Source organism: Tamandua tetradactyla, chromosome 5 (assembly GCF_023851605.1).
Source record: "Tamandua tetradactyla isolate mTamTet1 chromosome 5, mTamTet1.pri, whole genome shotgun sequence".
NCBI classification, from domain to species: domain Eukaryota; kingdom Metazoa; phylum Chordata; class Mammalia; order Pilosa; family Myrmecophagidae; genus Tamandua; species Tamandua tetradactyla.
Genome location: NC_135331.1, coordinates 153,883,600 through 153,900,920, shown reverse-complemented (window position 1 = coordinate 153,900,920; position 17,321 = coordinate 153,883,600). Strand labels below are relative to the sequence as shown.

At 35.4% G+C, this 17,321-nt stretch overlaps 2 protein-coding genes across 3 annotated transcripts in view; both read right to left on the bottom strand.

Moving 5' to 3' along the window:
• The window catches only part of FHL5 (four and a half LIM domains 5), a 38,452-nt gene extending 38,134 nt beyond the window's left edge, over positions 1-318 (bottom strand). Inside the window, exon 1 of the mRNA XM_077162436.1 lies at positions 175-318. The gene's annotated coding sequence lies outside the window, so the exon portion shown is untranslated. The remainder of the gene's footprint in view (positions 1-174) is intronic.
• A 9,776-nt stretch (positions 319-10,094) lies between these two features.
• UFL1 (UFM1 specific ligase 1) overlaps positions 10,095-17,321 on the bottom strand; it is a 38,566-nt gene continuing 31,339 nt past the window's right edge. For both annotated transcript variants that reach the window (XM_077162429.1, XM_077162430.1), the window contains exons 16-19: positions 16,304-16,384; positions 15,902-15,987; positions 14,448-14,628; positions 10,095-10,578 (exon numbers count right to left, since the gene is read on the bottom strand). In XM_077162429.1, coding sequence (XP_077018544.1) covers positions 10,360-10,578; positions 14,448-14,628; positions 15,902-15,987; positions 16,304-16,384 — 567 coding nt within the window. In that variant the 3' untranslated portion in view covers positions 10,095-10,359. The remainder of the gene's footprint in view (positions 10,579-14,447; positions 14,629-15,901; positions 15,988-16,303; positions 16,385-17,321) is intronic.

The window sequence follows — 17,321 nt, the reverse complement described above, 5'->3', positions numbered from 1 at the left end:
ATGTGTCCTGAGAGGGTAGCTCTCATTCACTGTTTCAGCTTTCAAACCTCGTTCTCCCTCCTTGACCTCCTGCAATCTGCTTTCTATTTGAACCATTCCAACCCCCCAAAAAACTTCATTAAGATCAGAAGAGATCTTAATCAGCGATCCAAAGAGCACTGCCTTTAATCTTACCTGAAATTTCTGATCTTGGCCATATTTATTTCATTTTGAAATTTTCATCCCTTGGTTTCACTAGGTCACACCCTCTTGATTTCCTCCTTGCTCTCAGCATCTCAGTCTCTCCACCCTTGTTCACCACAGCTAGAGTTGTAACCTTTGTTCAGTATGCTTCTCTGCACATTCTCCATGGGTTTCCTTTTCAAAACAATTCACAATTATATACTATGACTCACAAGTTTGTGTTCCCAGCTGAAACCACCTCCAACGGACAGATCCTCCTGTTGTCTGCTGGGTCTACTTAGAATCTCAAAATCATCAAGCCTGAATAAACCTCTTCATCTTCTTCCCCCTTGAAATCTATGTTTCCTATTCAGGCATGGCACAATCACCCACCCAAACCCAAGTCAGCATCTACTCCTCTTCTCTGTATTCTCCTTCGTTCACTTAATATGCCAAGTGATTTCCCATCTAAATATTATTTTCAAAATAGCGATGAATAATGCCTGCAATATAATGAAATATATAATAGAGAAGTGCTGTTTGTCTTTTTCTCTTGTATAATTGCTTTCTTCAACACCAAAAATTTTCGCTGAGCATTTATAATGCATGAATCACAAGAACTTAGCTTTAAGTGAGAAAGAAGGAAGGAAAATAATCTAGAGCTTTCACTTTAAGTTCATTTACATTTATTAGGTACTAATTAAACAACCACATATTCTCTACTGAACATGCGTCATGCCTTCAAGCAGTTATTCAACCTTGAGGTCTATACAGTAGAGTAAGGATAAAGGTTAAATTTTTAGAGGAGTACAGACAAGCTCAGAAAGAAAACAATTTGATAAAGGTTTTTACTTCTTAACATTGAATAGCAAGAAGCATCAGAAAAAAATTTGACTTTCCAAGAGAGCACTAATGAGATTTTTATTTGGAACTTTTGTCTTAGAGTGTCTAGCTAAACTGCATACATAAAGGGTTTTTCTTTGGTATCTGAGCACCTGACTAAACAAAGTATTTCAAAACGAAAAAAAGATTGTGTTCCATTTCTACTAGATGCTAGTGGAAAAAAAGAAAAAAATGTATGCATAGTTTAAGTACATATTTCACTTCTTAGAAAGGGGAGGCATACTATAATTTCACAAATAAAATTAAATTTTAAAGAATTTTGATAAGTTGTCAAATTGCTCTCCAGAACAGACATGAACTTTCTAAAAGACAATTTTGATCTCCTTATTTTTCTGCTTAATTTATATCTTTTAAAGGACCCCCCCTTGTTTTCAGGACAATGATTAAACTCTTTAGCTTAGTACGTAAGTGTGACCATATTTGGTTTCCCGGGCCATGGCCATGCCGCAAGAAAGAATCCAAGGGCACGATGCAGCACAGACAAAGCAGATATAAAGTTTATTAAGAATGAATGTGAAAAGTGAAAGACTGGGGAAATATATTTCATGCAAAAAAAAAAAAGAAAAACCAGAAAGGAGCAGGGGATAGCTATACTAATATCCAACAAATTAGACTTCAAATGTAAAACTATTAAAAGAGACAAAGAAGGACACTATGTATTAATAAATGGAATAATTCAACAAGGAGACATAGCAATCATAATTATTTATACACTGAGCCATAGTGCTCCAAAATACATGAGGCAAACACTGACAACACTGAGGGAGAAATAGACACATCTACCATAATAATTGGAGACTTCGATTGCCTGCTCTCATCAATGGAGCACTGTCTTTAATCTTACCTGAAATTTCTGATCTTTGGATATAACATCTAGACAGAGGACAACTTAGCAAGCAGAGATTTTGAATAAAATAGTAAATGAAGTAGACTTAACAGGCATTTACAGACATTACTCCCCACAACAGCAGGATACACATTTGTCTCAAGTGCTTATGGATCATTCTTAAAGGTGGACCATATACTGGGTTACAAAGCAAATCTCAAGAAATTTAAAAAGATTGAAATTATATGAGACACTTTCTCAGATCATAATGGAATGAAGTTGGAAATCAATAACAGGCTGAGGGCCAGAAACATATGGTCGCTAAAGAATGCACTATTAAACAACCAGTGGGTCAAAGAAGGAAATACAAAGAGAAGTCAGTAAATATTTTGAGGCAAATGAAAATGAAAACACAACATATAAAAATTAATGGGATGCAACAAAGGCAGTGCTGAGAAGGAAATGTATTGTCTTAAATGCCTGTGTTAAAAAAGAAGAAAGCAAATATTGAGGAATAACTATTTACTTGGAAGAACTAGAGAAAGAACAGCAAACTAACACCAAAACAAATGAAAGGAAAGAGATAATGAAGGTTAGAGAAGAAATAAATGAAATTGAGAATATGAAAACAATCAGGAAAATCAACAAAACCAGAAGTTGGTTCTTTGAAAAAATCAATAAACTTGAAAGACCCTTAGCTAAGTTGACAAAAGAAAAGAAAAGAAAAAAGAGAAAGAGAAAGAATGTAAATAAATAAAACCAGAAATGGGAGATGGGACATAACTACTGGCCCCCCACAGAAATAAAGCAGGTAATGAGCGGATACTATGAGCAACTCTATGCCCGTAAACTAGATAATGTAGGTGAAATGGACGACTTCTTAGAAAGGTATGAACAACCAACATTGACACGAGAAGAAATAGACAAACTCAACAAACCAATCACAAATAAAGAAATTGAATCAGTCATCAGAAGCTGCCCAAAAAGAAAAGTACAGGACCAGATGGTTTCATATGTGAATTCTACCAAGCATTCAAAAAAGAATTAGTACCAATCATGCTCAAATTCTTCAAAAAAATTTAAGAGGAGGGAAGCCTACCTAACTCATTCTATGAAGCTAACATCACCCTAATACTAAAGCCAGACAAAGATACAACAAGAAAAGAAAATTGCAGAGCAATTTCTTTAATGAATATAGATGCAGAAATCCTCAACAAAATATTTGCAAATCGAATCCAACAGCACGTTAAAAGAATTATACACCATGACCAAATGGGATATATTCCAGGTATGCAAGGCTGGTTCAACACAAGAAAATCAATTAATGTAATACACCATATCAGTAAGTTAAAGTGAAAAAACTTATGATCATCTTGATTGATGCAGAAAAGGCAATGGACAAAATTCAACAGCCTTTCTTTTTCTGTTTTATCTTTCCTTTGCCTGTTCAAATCTGCTATTGTATGCTTCTGGATTATTTCTAATCCCTTCTATTGTGCCTTTCTTTCCCATAAATGCTTCTTTTCATACTTTCAAATTCTTCTTTATGTTCAGCCAGTGTCTTCTTAATATCATTTGTCTCTTTAGCCCTATTTTCCTTCATCTAGAACTGAATTAAGAGACTTGTTGAACATCTTTGATTAGTTTTTCCAAATTCTTTATATCCTTTGAATTTTTTATTTGTTCCTTTGACTGGGAAATATCTCCCTGTTTCTTAATATGGCTTAGCATGGCTTGTGATTTTTTGTGGATTCTACACACCTAGTTACCTTGATGAGTTTACTGTGAAGGCCAATTTCTTTCTCTTGTTTTGTTATTGATTGGCTTTGTGTTAAGGCTCTCCCTTGACACTTCATTCACAGCATTTCTCAGCCAAAATAGGGACACAGAACAACAAAGCGGGTGCAGAGCAGTTCCAAAGGGACCTGGGGAGGTCAGGAGAGACACCATAAAGCTTTTTTATTGGTTACCTAAGGCTGTGCTATCATGGCCTGACCAGCAAATGGCACTCTTTGAAAAGCCATTCCCTGCAGCCCTAAGACAGAGGCTTTGTTTTTTTGCATAGGCAGCACAGGCATTTTAAAAGCCCACCAGCTTCTCTCCTGTCACCATTGTTATTCGACATTCTGCTGGAAGTTCTAGCCAGAGCAATTATACAAGAAAAAGAAATAAAAGGCATCCAAATGGGAAAGGAAGAAGTGAAACTCTGTTTGCAGATGACATAATACTGTATGTCGAAAATCCTAGAAAAATCTACAGCAAAGCTACTTGAGCTAATAAATGAGTACAGCAAAGTGTCAGGGTTCAAGATCAGTGTCCTCAAATCATAGTGTTTCTATACACTAGTGATGAGCAATCCGAGGAGGAACTCAAGAAAAAAATTCCATTTACCATAATAACTAAAAGAATAAAATATTTAGGAATAAATTTAACTTAAGGATACAAAAGACCCATACACAAAAAAGTATAAGAAATTGCTGAAAGAACTCATGGAAGACCTAAATAAATGGAAGGGCCATCTGTGTTTGTGGATTGGAAGACTAAATATAGTTAAGGTATCAATTCTACCCAAATTGATTTATAGATTCAATGGGTACCAGTTAAAATTACAACAACGTACTTTGCAGAAATTGAAAAAAAAATAAGCAAATTTATTTGGAAGGGCACGGTGCCCCAAATAGCTAAAAATATCTTGAGAAAGAAAAATGCAGTGGGAGGTTCAAAGTACCTGACTTTAAACCATATTACAAAGCTACAGTGGTCAAACAACATGGTACTGGCAAAAATATAGATATACTGACCAGTGGAATAAAATTGAGTTTAGAAATAGACCCTCTCATCTACAGACTATTGATCTTTGATAAGGCAGTCAAGCCAACCCAATTTGGATGGAACAGCCTCTTCAATAAATGGGGTTTGGAGAACTGGGTATTCCTATTCAAAAGAATGAAAGAAGATCCATATCTCAAACCCTTTATAAAAATTAACTCAAAATCGACCTAATATTAGAGTTAAGACCTAAACATTAGAGTTAAGACCACAGAAGTTTTAGAAGAAAATGTAGGGAAATATTTTATAAATCTCATGGTAAGAGGTAGTTTCCTAGACCTTACACCCAAAGCACAAGCAATGAAAAATAGATAAACGGGATTTCCTCACAACTGAACTTTTGTACATTAAAAAACTCTGGCAGGAAAGTAAAACAGCAGCCTACACAATGAGAGTCAGTATTTGAAAACCACATAAGTCTTTAATATCCAGAATATATTAAGACATTCTATAACTCAACAACAAAAAGACAAACAATCCAATTAAAAAATAGGCAAAAAAAATTTGACAAAAGACACAGACACTTCTCAGAAGAGGAAATACAAATGGCTAAAAGGCACATGAAAAGATGCTCAATTTCACTGGCTATTAGGGAAATGCAAATCAAAACCACAATGAGATATCATCTCATACCTACTAGAACGGCCATTATCAAAACTAGAAACCGATAAGTCCAGGAGAGGATGTAGAGAAAGAGGCATACTTATCCACTGTGGGTGGGAATGTAAAATGGCATAACACTCTGGAAGGCAGTTTGGCAGTTCCTCAGGAAGCAGTCCCATTACTTGGTGTATATTCAGAGGAACTGAAGATAAGGACACAAATAGACATTTGCACACTGATGTTTAAAGCAACATTATTTATGATTGGCAAGAGATAGAAAATAGCCCAAATGTCCATCAATGGACGAGTGGCTAAACAAGCTGTGGTATATACATACATTGGAATAGTATGCAGCTGTTTAACAGAATAAAGTCAGGAAGCATGTAAGAATGTGGATGACCCTTGAGGACAATATGCTGAGTGAAATTACCCAGAAACAAAGGGCAAATTCTGTATGGTCTCACTAATGTGAACTAACATTAATGAGTGAACTTTGAGAGTTAATTTTAAGAACAAAGATTATCAACAGATAGAAATAGGGTAGAGATTGGACATTTGGTGTTGAAGGAATACTGATTGCGCAACAGGACTAATTGTAAAAATTCAAAAATGGATAGTACAATACTACTTGATGGTAGCACAATAACATAAGTACACTGAATGAAGGTGAATGAGAGTATGATTGAGAGAGAAGGGTTGGGGACACATACGAAACTAGAAGGAAAGATGGGGATAATGACAGAGGCAGGATTACTTAAGAATGTCTAGAGTGGACAATGATGGTGATTAAATGACAAATAAAAAAACTTCTTTGCATGAGAGAGAACAAATGAAAGTCAACATTGTAAGGTGTTGAAAATGGTAATATATAGGAAAAAGTACAATCAACGCAAGCTAGGGTCTATAGTCAACAGTAACACTGTAATATGCTTCCACTGAATGTAACAAAGGCATTATGTCAAATCTAAATGTCAATAAGTGGTGGTGGTGGGGTATGGGGGAGGGGTATGGATTCTTTGCAGAAGTAAAGGAAATGTCTTGATATAGTTTATGGTGGTGAAGGCATGTCTATATACTTAGGTTGGAATGCAATTATTTAAAAAAAAAAAGACTGCTTTTCTGGGGGTACATAATAGTTTCAAGCTAGCACACTAACACTGTCTTCTTTTTTTCCCTTTCCTTTCATTTTGTTTTTCCTTACCCTTTCTCCGTTCTCCATTATGGACCTTCCTAAAAATTTGTGAGAAAAAAAAAATGTATGTGCGAGAACATACGGGCACTCTCACAAGTAAAGAGGAGGGGCGAGAGGCCCTGACACTGTGGACAATCTGCTTTTATACATTTTTGTTCCTTTTTCTAATTTTTAATTATTTTACTACCCTCCCCTTTCCCCTCATTTGTGGCTGGTTGATGGTAGATGACAGAGGTGGGGTAGTTTGCCCGCTACCCCCACCCCCTCCACAACTGCTGTTTAGTGCTGCTCTTCTCAGAGATATCTTTCTCCTTGAGTCCTGACTGCTTCTGGGAATTTACCCTTCGCACAGCCAGCAACTGCCCTTATTCTAACCCCACCTCATAAAGTTCGTGATCCCCTCTGTTCTTACCAAATGCAACTTGCTCTATTTCCTTGGGTCACTTTTCGTGTCATACTTTGGGTTCTTCAAATCTCAATATTTAAATTTTTCATACCTTATTACTTCAGCACCTCCTCTCCTCTGTTGACAGTGCCTTCTTATCCCCCAGTTTTCACCAGGATAATCTTATTTTTCTTTCAGGACTCTCAGTTCTGGGATTATGTCCAGTCTATTCAATACCCTCCCATTAGTGGAAGACTGATTCTGAATCACCTCATTTTTTTTTTTATAAATAGCACTCTCTGCTTACTTCTATCAAAACAGTGTACTTGTTGATTCTTGTCACCTCCTTGAAAGCAAAGCATATACATTTTTAAAATTTACATTTCTATCCTTAGTGCTTAGCTGTGATGTAGGATTCAGGAAATTGTGGAGCCAAGAATTTAAATTTACCATATCGTCCTTTTCTTCTCTCATACCATTAGCATCCCTTTCTTTTTGGTCCTCAAAGCAAATACCCAGGTTGTCTTACTACTAATCACTGAAGAGAAATTAGAGGTGGAATTTTGGACAAGGCTGGTAAAACAAACAATAGAATACAACATTGGATACTTACAAAAATAAGTACAAATTCAAATATTCATTTTGGGTGTGTGACATAAATGGAATAAAAACAGTTTCTGAAGGCCAGGAGTTACTTCTTAGATGGTTACTCTTCTGGTTCCCGCTACTCATTCTTTTTGCTTAATAAGGTCTTCAAGATAGAGTAAATTATGTCAATCTGTAGGCCATTAAAGTGCTCCCAGATTTAGTGCAAAAAATGTACATCCTAGAGGAGTTTTATATATTTATTTTCATTTCATCTTCCAAGAATATTGCTAAAGGCTTCAATGGCCATAGTAAAAAGTCAAACCTTCCATCCATCTCCACCTTCCCTCCAATTCACGTAAGTTCTTGATAGAAAAGATTTCATTTGGCTTTGGTTGAGTGGCACTTGTGAAGAAGGAATGAACTTTTCCTTCTCAGTTTCCAGGCTGCACTATGCTCCAAATAACTGCTGCATTCTGACTTCATCCTTGGGGCATTTTGGTCTGACTACAGGAAATTCTCTAAGAAGTTCAAAATGGCTCCACATTCAAGTAAAGCGATTCTAATTTAGCATTAAGTTTTTTCTAATAATACACTGTGATTTTTATAATATATGCCACTCTTCCCTAGATCTTTCTCAATGGCTATGTGGGTTTTCTTTTGACTCTTCAATGTTTTGGAAGATGTTACTATACTAAACTGCAACCATGTGTTTAAAACAAACAAATCACATGGTCTGGAAAGGAACACATGAACAGGAATACCTGAGCATGCTATTTAAATATTTATATTATAACTGCAATAGGAGGAAGCAGATAAGGGAGTTTAGCTACATATTTGCTGAAACCTAGTTAGCTGAGTCATGATTATTTACTAGAGTGAAATGGTTCATGAATGGCAAACTTTCAGGGAATATGTAGTATTGAGATCTATTTTTGTGCTAGAACAATAAAATAAAATCCTTTACCAATGCTCAGAATAAAAATTCAAAATATAATATATAATGGATATATCCATTAGTCTTAGTATTATGTATAATATTGGGAGCTTCAAAGTAACAAAATTTAACAGAAATAACAGGCAATGTTAATTTAATTTAACTTCATTTTAAATAACATTCTTAATCCTGCTCATTAAGACCACAGTAGATTAATGTTTAACAATTATTTTATTAATGAAATTAGATCTTTACATACAAAGTCAGTTATATAATTTTATTTACAAAAACAATACTAAAAATTGTTCTTTATTTACCATGGAAAAATAGGAACCATTTTGATAAATGAAAATCTTTACTGCAAACAAATTAAGACCGAATCTTTCTTTTTATTTGCTTCATTGTCTCTTCCATTTTATATATTTTATTTTCTCCTATTCAGTACAGTAATACACCAGTAATAATTCTCACAAGCATGGGTTACTTTGGTATATGCCAAAACATTCTAAATGATAAGATTCTTATCATTTATAGGTTGAATAAAAAAATCAGGTTGGGTGTTTAATATTTTGAAAGCTGAATAAACAAATAAATAAAACTAATTGAAGTGTGTGTCACAGAAGATTTGCAATTTTTTTTCCTTTGGCCAAATGAAAATATGCAAGTAGAAAATTACTCATGGAAAAATATTCCTTAATGTCATAGTCTACCAATAGTAATAATAATACTCAGCAATTATATTACTTTCAATCAGGATACCTTGTCCAGAATAGAAGAGAGGTATACTGATTCTTGTCTTCAAACATTTTAAAACATAAAGCATTCTACATAGATTTATTTAAAATAGAATTTTTAATATTTGAGATTTAATTTACTATTATATTCAAAACAAATTCCTCTTTTGATATAAATATAAATTGCTTAAAATTCATAGGGTTGAAAATGACTATTCCAAGTAACTATCTTTAAGTCACTTTCAACTAATCAACTTTAGAAAAACAAGAGTATCTGCTTTTTAGAAGGGGTTCTATCTTTAGAAAAAGAAAAGATTCTAATGATTTAAATGCATTTACAGATCTCCTCCTGCTGAAAATAGCAACTTATAATCTATTTATTTATCACAATGGTAGTTACAAAGTATTAGATGCTACAGCGACTGTGGATATAAAAAGTGAAATTTAGAAATACAAACCAGGTCAATTAAACAGAAATCTTGGTATTAGATTTTTATTGACTTCAATGTTCAAATGTGACATATCCAGTATCTATTAGCAGTAAATCTAATTTTTTCTTTCACTGCTGTTAGCAGCTTGTTTCAGAAAAGAACAGAGCAATGCACGTGCCCTCTGGTGTTCTTCTGCACCTGTAAACAGGTATCCCTGAAGATACCTAACCACACGCAGTTTTCTCCTGTGAGGGCGCGATGGGAAACTAACTTCCAGAAATAGAGGTAAAGGCTTAGTATAAAAATATTTTACAAACTTCTGTATTTTAGGTTTAAAGTATTCTTTTAATTTAAAAATAAAATACACAATTTATTTTCATTTTGGACACCAAAGATGTTCCTTTCTTCTTTTTTTAAACATGACCACATTTAAAGTTTTTTCCTTATATAAAAATCATAAAGTCATTTAAAATCTGATTACAGAACAAATGAGACCTTTCCCAGAGATGAAAGATATCAGAAAATTTATTCTTCATTCAGCAGTTGGTAACAAAATGAACGTGAAATGTTTAATTTTTAGAATTATAATGCTAAAAAAAAACCTTTCACAGAAAACCCAATTTACAAAAATTTATATCTTCATAAATTTACACTTAATATATAACTATTATTTTAAGAATTATTAGTGGGAAATAGGAGTGTGATTTTTTGCAACCACTCACACTTTACATTTGGGGGAAAATGATTATATGAAAAATGTAAATTAAGATTATTACTCCTCTGTTACAGAAGATTTTCTGGATTTCAGAACAAGGTCTTTAATGGATGAAGAAAGTTCTTGAAGCTCTTTACGTGTACTACCAGTGACATCTTCATGTTCTCTGTCTAATTCATCACTTAAGGGATCATCTCCTTGCCCAGTCTTCTTATTTTTACTGACTAACTGCTTTACAACCAAACCTTGATACTTTACCAACAGAGTATGCTGATCCTGTGAAAAGAAAACAGAAAAGTTAAACCATGATTTAATTTTCTGTAGAACAAAGTAGAATTTGTTCAGCCAAAACACACTGAAAATCCTCATCTTTGCAAAACAGTGGCCATGTAAATAGAAAGTCAAAGTCCCTGCTCTCAGGAGTTGATAGTTTAAGGGAGATAAAATATCAATACAGGTCACTTTAACACAAGTTGATTTAGCTAGGTACTATTACCAAAAATAGAGTCAAAGTGATATGGAGGTTCAAAGAAACAAAATTACTTTCAGCTGATGAGGTTCTCAGAAGAATTTGCTTAGGAAAAGACTTCTGAGATGATCCCTGCAGGGATAGGTCAAAACTGGATAAGCTGAAATGGAACAGTCAACATTCTTTATCTTTTCTGAAAGCTTAATTTCCAAATTCAGAATATTCAATGCTATTTATCTTATAGGATCCTGAAAGATTCTTGAGCTAGGCTGAGGCTTCAAAAGCCAATTCTTCAACAACTAAAAGACAAACAACCCAATTAAAAAATGGGCAAAAGACATGAACCAACACTTCTCAGAAAGGAAATAACAAATGACTAAAAGGCATATGAAAAACTTCACTGGCTATTAGAAAAATGCAAATTAAAGCCACAATTAGATAACACCTTACCCCTACTAGAATGGTCTTTATTATCAAAATCAGAAAACTTCAAGTGCTGGAAAGGATTGTGGAGAAAGAGGTACACTTAGCCACTGTTGGTGGGAATGTAAAATGGTACAACCACTCTGGAAGGCAGCTGGGCAGTTCCTAAGGAGCTAAGTATAGTATTGCCATATGATCCAGCAATCTCATTACTAGGTATATATTCAGAGGAACTGAAGGCAAGGACACAATTGGACATTTTCATATTGATATTTAGAGCAGCATTATTTATGACTCCCAAGAGCTGGAAACAACCCAAATGTCCATCAACGGACGAGTGGCAATATACATACGATGGAATATTACGCAGCTGTAAAACAGAATAAAGTCACGAAGCATGTAAGAACGCGGATGAACTTCGAGGATATCATGCTTAATGAAATTACCCAGAAACAAAATGGCAAATACTGTATGGTCTCACTGATATGCACTAATATTAATGCGTGAACTCTGAGAGTTAAAGTTAGAACAAAGGTTTTAAGCAGATAGAAACTGGGTAGAGATTGGGCATTTTTTGAAGGACTATAGACTGTGCAACAGGTTGACTGTAAAAATTCAGAAATGGATAGCACAATACTACCTGATGGTAGCACAATAATATAAGCATACTGAATGAAGCTGAATGTGAGTATGATTGAAGGCAAAGGGCTAGGGGCAGGTATGAAACCAGAAGGAAAGATTGAGGATAACGACTGAGCCGGTATTACTTAGGAATGCCTAGAGTGGACAATGATGGTGATTAAATGTATAAATAAAATGTTTTTGCATGAGGGAGAATAAATGAACAACAACATTGCAAGATGCTGAAAATGGATGGTATACAGGGAAGCATAAAATTAATGCAAACTAGGGTCTGTAATCAACAGTAACATGGTAATATGCTTCCAATGACCATAACAAAGGCATTATGCCAAAACCAAGTGTCAATAGGAAGGGGTATGGGGGAGGGGATTCTTTTTGGAAGAAAAGGAAATGTCTTCATATAGTTTATGGTGGCGAAGGCTTGTCTATTTACTTAGGTTGGGTTGTATGATGTGCAAATAAAACTTTAAAAATGAACAGAGAGAAACAAGTGCTAGAGAAAAAACAGAGAAAGGGATATACCTATTCACTGTTGGTAGGGAAAATGAGAGGTGCAGCTCCTTGGAGGTCAGTGTGGTGGTTCCACAGAAGGCAAGGGGTGGGTTGCCATATGATTCTGCAACCCTGTTGCTCAGTATATATTGGAAGAACTGAGTGAGGGGACATGATTGGATACTTGCACACTGATTTTTATGGCAGCAGTGTCTGTGATTCATAATGGACGGAGGTGGCCTAAGGGTATAATGACTGAGGAATGGAATGGGGGACTGTGGTGTATACGTACAACGGACCACTAAGCAGCTGCAAAAAGGGATGAAGTGGTGAGGCATGCAACCAGGTGAATGAAACTTAAGGACTGAATGTTGAATGAAATGTCAGAAACAAAAAGACAAATATTTTCATGCCTTATTCATATGAACTAACTAATAAAAAACTCAGTGAACTGAAGTCAAGAGCATGGGTTATCAGGTTGAGGGCTATTATAAAGGCTCCTAGATTGCAAGCTCTTATAGAACTCACATTTTTTTCAGTTATTTCTAAATTTTAAGATACTTAGCTGTTTGTATATAACCTGGTCATTCCTGGAAACTTCAGGTATTTTATGTGACCCGAGACTCAGAGTTAGAGCTCTGAAGCTATCAAAGTCAGCACTACCCCATATAGGAACTGCTTAAAAAGTTGAAAAAGGGATCAGATTTCAACTACAGATATGAGTGAAGCTGATCTGGATAGGACTGGGGTAGATCAGAATACAGGGTAAAGGATGATATCGTCCATATTTTAAAACTTCAACTTCTGTGTAAGGCCAAATGGAGAGATGTTTATTTGGTGTAAAATTTATATTTGGGTAGCACATCACCTAATTTAACTTGTATGGTTAGTTTAGTTGAACATCATAAGTATATAGAATCTCGAATAAGCCATGAGCTGTTGTTGACCAGTTCAGGTTAGTGGGTTAGTGTAATGCCCCTATATATCCCAGAGTAATTTGGACAGTGAATAAAGAAGTATTTGTGAAGTCCCCTTGTGGTACTGGAGAGAAAGGAGAGAATATTCAACTTCCCCATTTGGAGAATTCCTGACATTCTCGCAAGTAGTGGAGACAAATCAACAGGCTGAGTTCTTGATCTTGGGGTGTGCCTCTATGAAACTTCCTACAAAGAACAGGCTAAGATATAATTAGGCCTAAGAGTCACCCCCCCCCCAGAGAACCTCTTTTGTTGCTCAGATGCAGCCTCTCTTTCTAAGCCAAATCTGCATGTGAACTCACTGCTCTCCCCACCTATGTAAGACACTCCCAGGGGTGTACAGGTCCCTGGAAATGTGGAAGAGAACTCCTGGGATTTACCAGGACCCAGCATCATGGGCATGAGAGAGCCTTCTTGACTAAAAGAGGGAAGAGAGAAATGAGACAAAATAAAGTTTCAGTGGTTGAGATTTCAAACAGAGCCGAGAGGTTATTCTGGAGGTTATTCTTATGCATTACATAGATATCCCCTTCTAATTTATGGTATATTGGAGTGGCTGGAGGGAAGTACCTGAAACTGTTGAGCTGTGTTCCAGTAGTCTTGTTTCTTGAAGATGACTGTATAACGATATAGCTCTTACAATGTGACTGTGTGATTGTGAAAACTTTGCTCCTTTTATACAGGGTATGGACAGATGAATAAAAAAGTATGTATAAAAAAATAAATAAATAATAGGAGAGATAAGGGGTAAAATAAATTAGGTAGATTGAAATACTAGTGGTCAATGAGAGGAGGGGTCAAGGGTAATAGATGTATGAGTTTTTTTGTTTTTGTACTTCTTTCTTCCTCTGGAGTGATGCAAATGCTCTAAAATGATCATGGTGATGAATACATAGCTGTCATGTCATTGTGAGCCATTAATTGTACACCATGTCTGGACCGAATGTGTGTGAAGATTTGGCAATAAAAGCATTTAAAAAAGCAAAGCCAATCCTAATTCACTGGTAGCATTTTTCACAGCAGGTTGATGATGTTAATTTAATATGTTCTTGTGTCTGAATATTCATAATTCATGTCTATCTAACCAAAATATTCAAAATTTTAAAAGTTTAAAATTCCCACTTGTACTGAAAATACAATACCTCTGGAATTTTATTGTTGAGAAAAGCGATGATCTGCGGCACACATCTTCCAGGTGCATGGAGCACGCTGTGAGTTAAGAACTGAAATAACAGGACTGAGGTCAGGTGCAGAATGAGAGCAGGGTCTTCTGTGACTTTCAGCTGTTCGGTCAGTGCCTGTCGATGTTGGAACAGTGTCTGTCTAAATCAAAACAAAACCACAAAAATGTATCACTCTGATTTAACATGGTCACACCAATTTCTCTTCTGTATTAATTCTTTAGTTCCTCTAATTTGATTATCTAGTTCTAGACATGTAAAAGAACCTTTTAAAGATGGGATGTACACACTTAACCTAAACTGCATGGATGGACTAATAAGCTAGAAAATGAGAGAAAAGCTATTGAGCAACCCCAACCAAAACCATTCTAGACAATCCTAAAGAACACCTAGGATGATATATAAGATTCTACAAAGGTTCCATGCACTAGGATAACTTTCCAGAAAACTACAACTTCCAGACGGGTCCCTGGACCAGTTAAGTCCTGAAATGCAAAGGGGCCAGCCTCTCCAAAACATCAACTAGCTCCATATCTTATCCCATATTATCGATAGCCTCTCCCAACATGAAAAAGTTAGAATAGCTATATACCCAAATACTACAAAAGAAAGAAAGATCAAAGATAATAGTGGAGGTATACAGAGAAGGCAGGGTTTAAAAATCAGTATGAATGTGGAATCATATATTGATACTTCTTTTCATCTCCAGTAGCTTAGAGCAGCCAAAAAGTAAAAACCTAAAATTATAGAACTGTAACCCATACCAAACTCTGAAATCTGCTCTACAACTAATTGTTGTGATGTGCTCTGAAATTTATTGTTTTGTATATATATTATTTTTCACAAAAAAGAAAAAAAAATGTCAATTGTGGTGATTAAAGAAAAAAAATTCCTTCTTGCCTCCAGTGTTCTTGAACAGCTAGAAGGAAAAATAGGAGATGATGGAATAGCCCATGGCAAACTCTGGGATCTGCTCTGTAATTACTTGTTGAAGAGTGCTTTGAAAATTATTGCTTTTTTCTTTTTTTTTTGCTTTGTATATATGCTATATTATATAATTTAAAAATTTTTTAAAAAGCTGACCAAAGGTTACTCAAAATATGCTGTGTTTTGAGTTGTTGGGGCTCAAACAGAGATGCACTGATTCAGATGAGGTTTCTTGTAAGGAAGATTCCAATGCTAATAAAAAGTTCCTAGACTTGATTAACTGTGGAATTAAGGAATTTTGCTTCTCTATCAAAGATGGGTCAGAGAGGTGCACCTAAGTGTGTAAAGATTTTAAACATCCATGAACGTCTATAGCTATATGGTTACAAAGTTCTCGATGAAATATTCAGAAGGGCAAATTCAAATTTCAGATATGAAATGTTATACATTTAAGAATTTACTAATAATACAGGTTAATTCAATATTACCTTTCCCTTTTCTTGTCTCCCCTCTTCACCATAATATCACAAGCTTCTGTGGCAGAATCCAGAGAAGAAAGGAAGTCTTCTATGCTCTAAAAAGGTATTAATATCATGACTTACTTTTATATACTAGTGACCAAAGAAATGTAGCCATTTAATACTGTTTAGTTTCTACCCCCAAAATATATCTTTTAAAATAGTCACTCTGTCATTAAATCAGAAGTTATGATTTAGGACTAAGGAGGGTAAAGTGCCACAGCTTGGTCTCCCCTTTTGCCTCCCAAACAGTTATCTGAGTGCTGATTATTAGTTTGGATTTGGCTTACAATTATTCTGATAGAAATCTCTTCAAAGACCTTTATGACACAAACATGTAGTCTGTTATCTAACCCAAATCAAAATACTTACCTTTTCATTCAGAGAGTTATGGAGTTTTGTGAGAGCTGCTTTGGGTTCTTCTGATAATTTACTTAAAATCTTTTTTCTTACCTGTAGGGACAAACTAATTTTAACACTGTGTCTCTCACATGCAGTAGATATAAGATTAGATGCACAATGGAATCAAATGGAAAGTTCAGAAATAGACCCTACCTACGGTCAATTGATTTGTGACAAGTGTGCCAAGTCCATCAATTGAGAAAGAATAGCCTCTTCAACAAATGGTGCTGGGAAAACTAGGTCTCCATTTGCAAAAGATGAAATAGGCCCCCTATCTCACACTATTACAAAAATTAGCTCAAATGGATCAAAGCTCTTAATATAAGAGCTAAGACTATAAAAACTCCATGAAGAAAATATAAGGAAGCATATTTAGGATCTTCTGTTAGGTAATGGCTTCTTAGACTTTAACCCAAAGCATAAGCCACAAAATTAAAAATAAATGAGGCCTTCTTAAAACTGAAGACATCAAAGAACTTGTCGCAGAAGCAAAAAAGACAAACTACTCAATGGGAGAAAATATCTGGAAACCACACGTGCTGGTTTGATGCTGTTATGTACCTCAGAAAAGGCCATGTTCTTTTAATCTGTTCCTGTGGGGGCAGATCTATTGTGGGTAGGGCCTTTTGAGTAAGTTGTTTTAACTGAGATGTGACCCACCCAGTTCAAGGTAGGTCTTAACCCTTTACTGGAATCCTTTATGAGGATAAAAACAGAAAAAGGCCAGAGGGCTCAGAGAGAGAAATACCGATGAGCTTGTAGAGAAAAGGAGACGCAAGCAAGGATCCACAGACACTGAAAGAGCCAGAACTTGAAAGCAATGAAACCCAGGAGAGAAGGATCAGTAGATATTGGCCACATGCCTTCCCATGTGACAAAGGAACCCCAGATGTCATTGGCTTTTCTTCAGAGAAGGTATCATCCTGTTGATGTCTCGAGACATTTTCATGGCCTTAGAACTGTAAATTGTAAACTAATAAATCCCTAC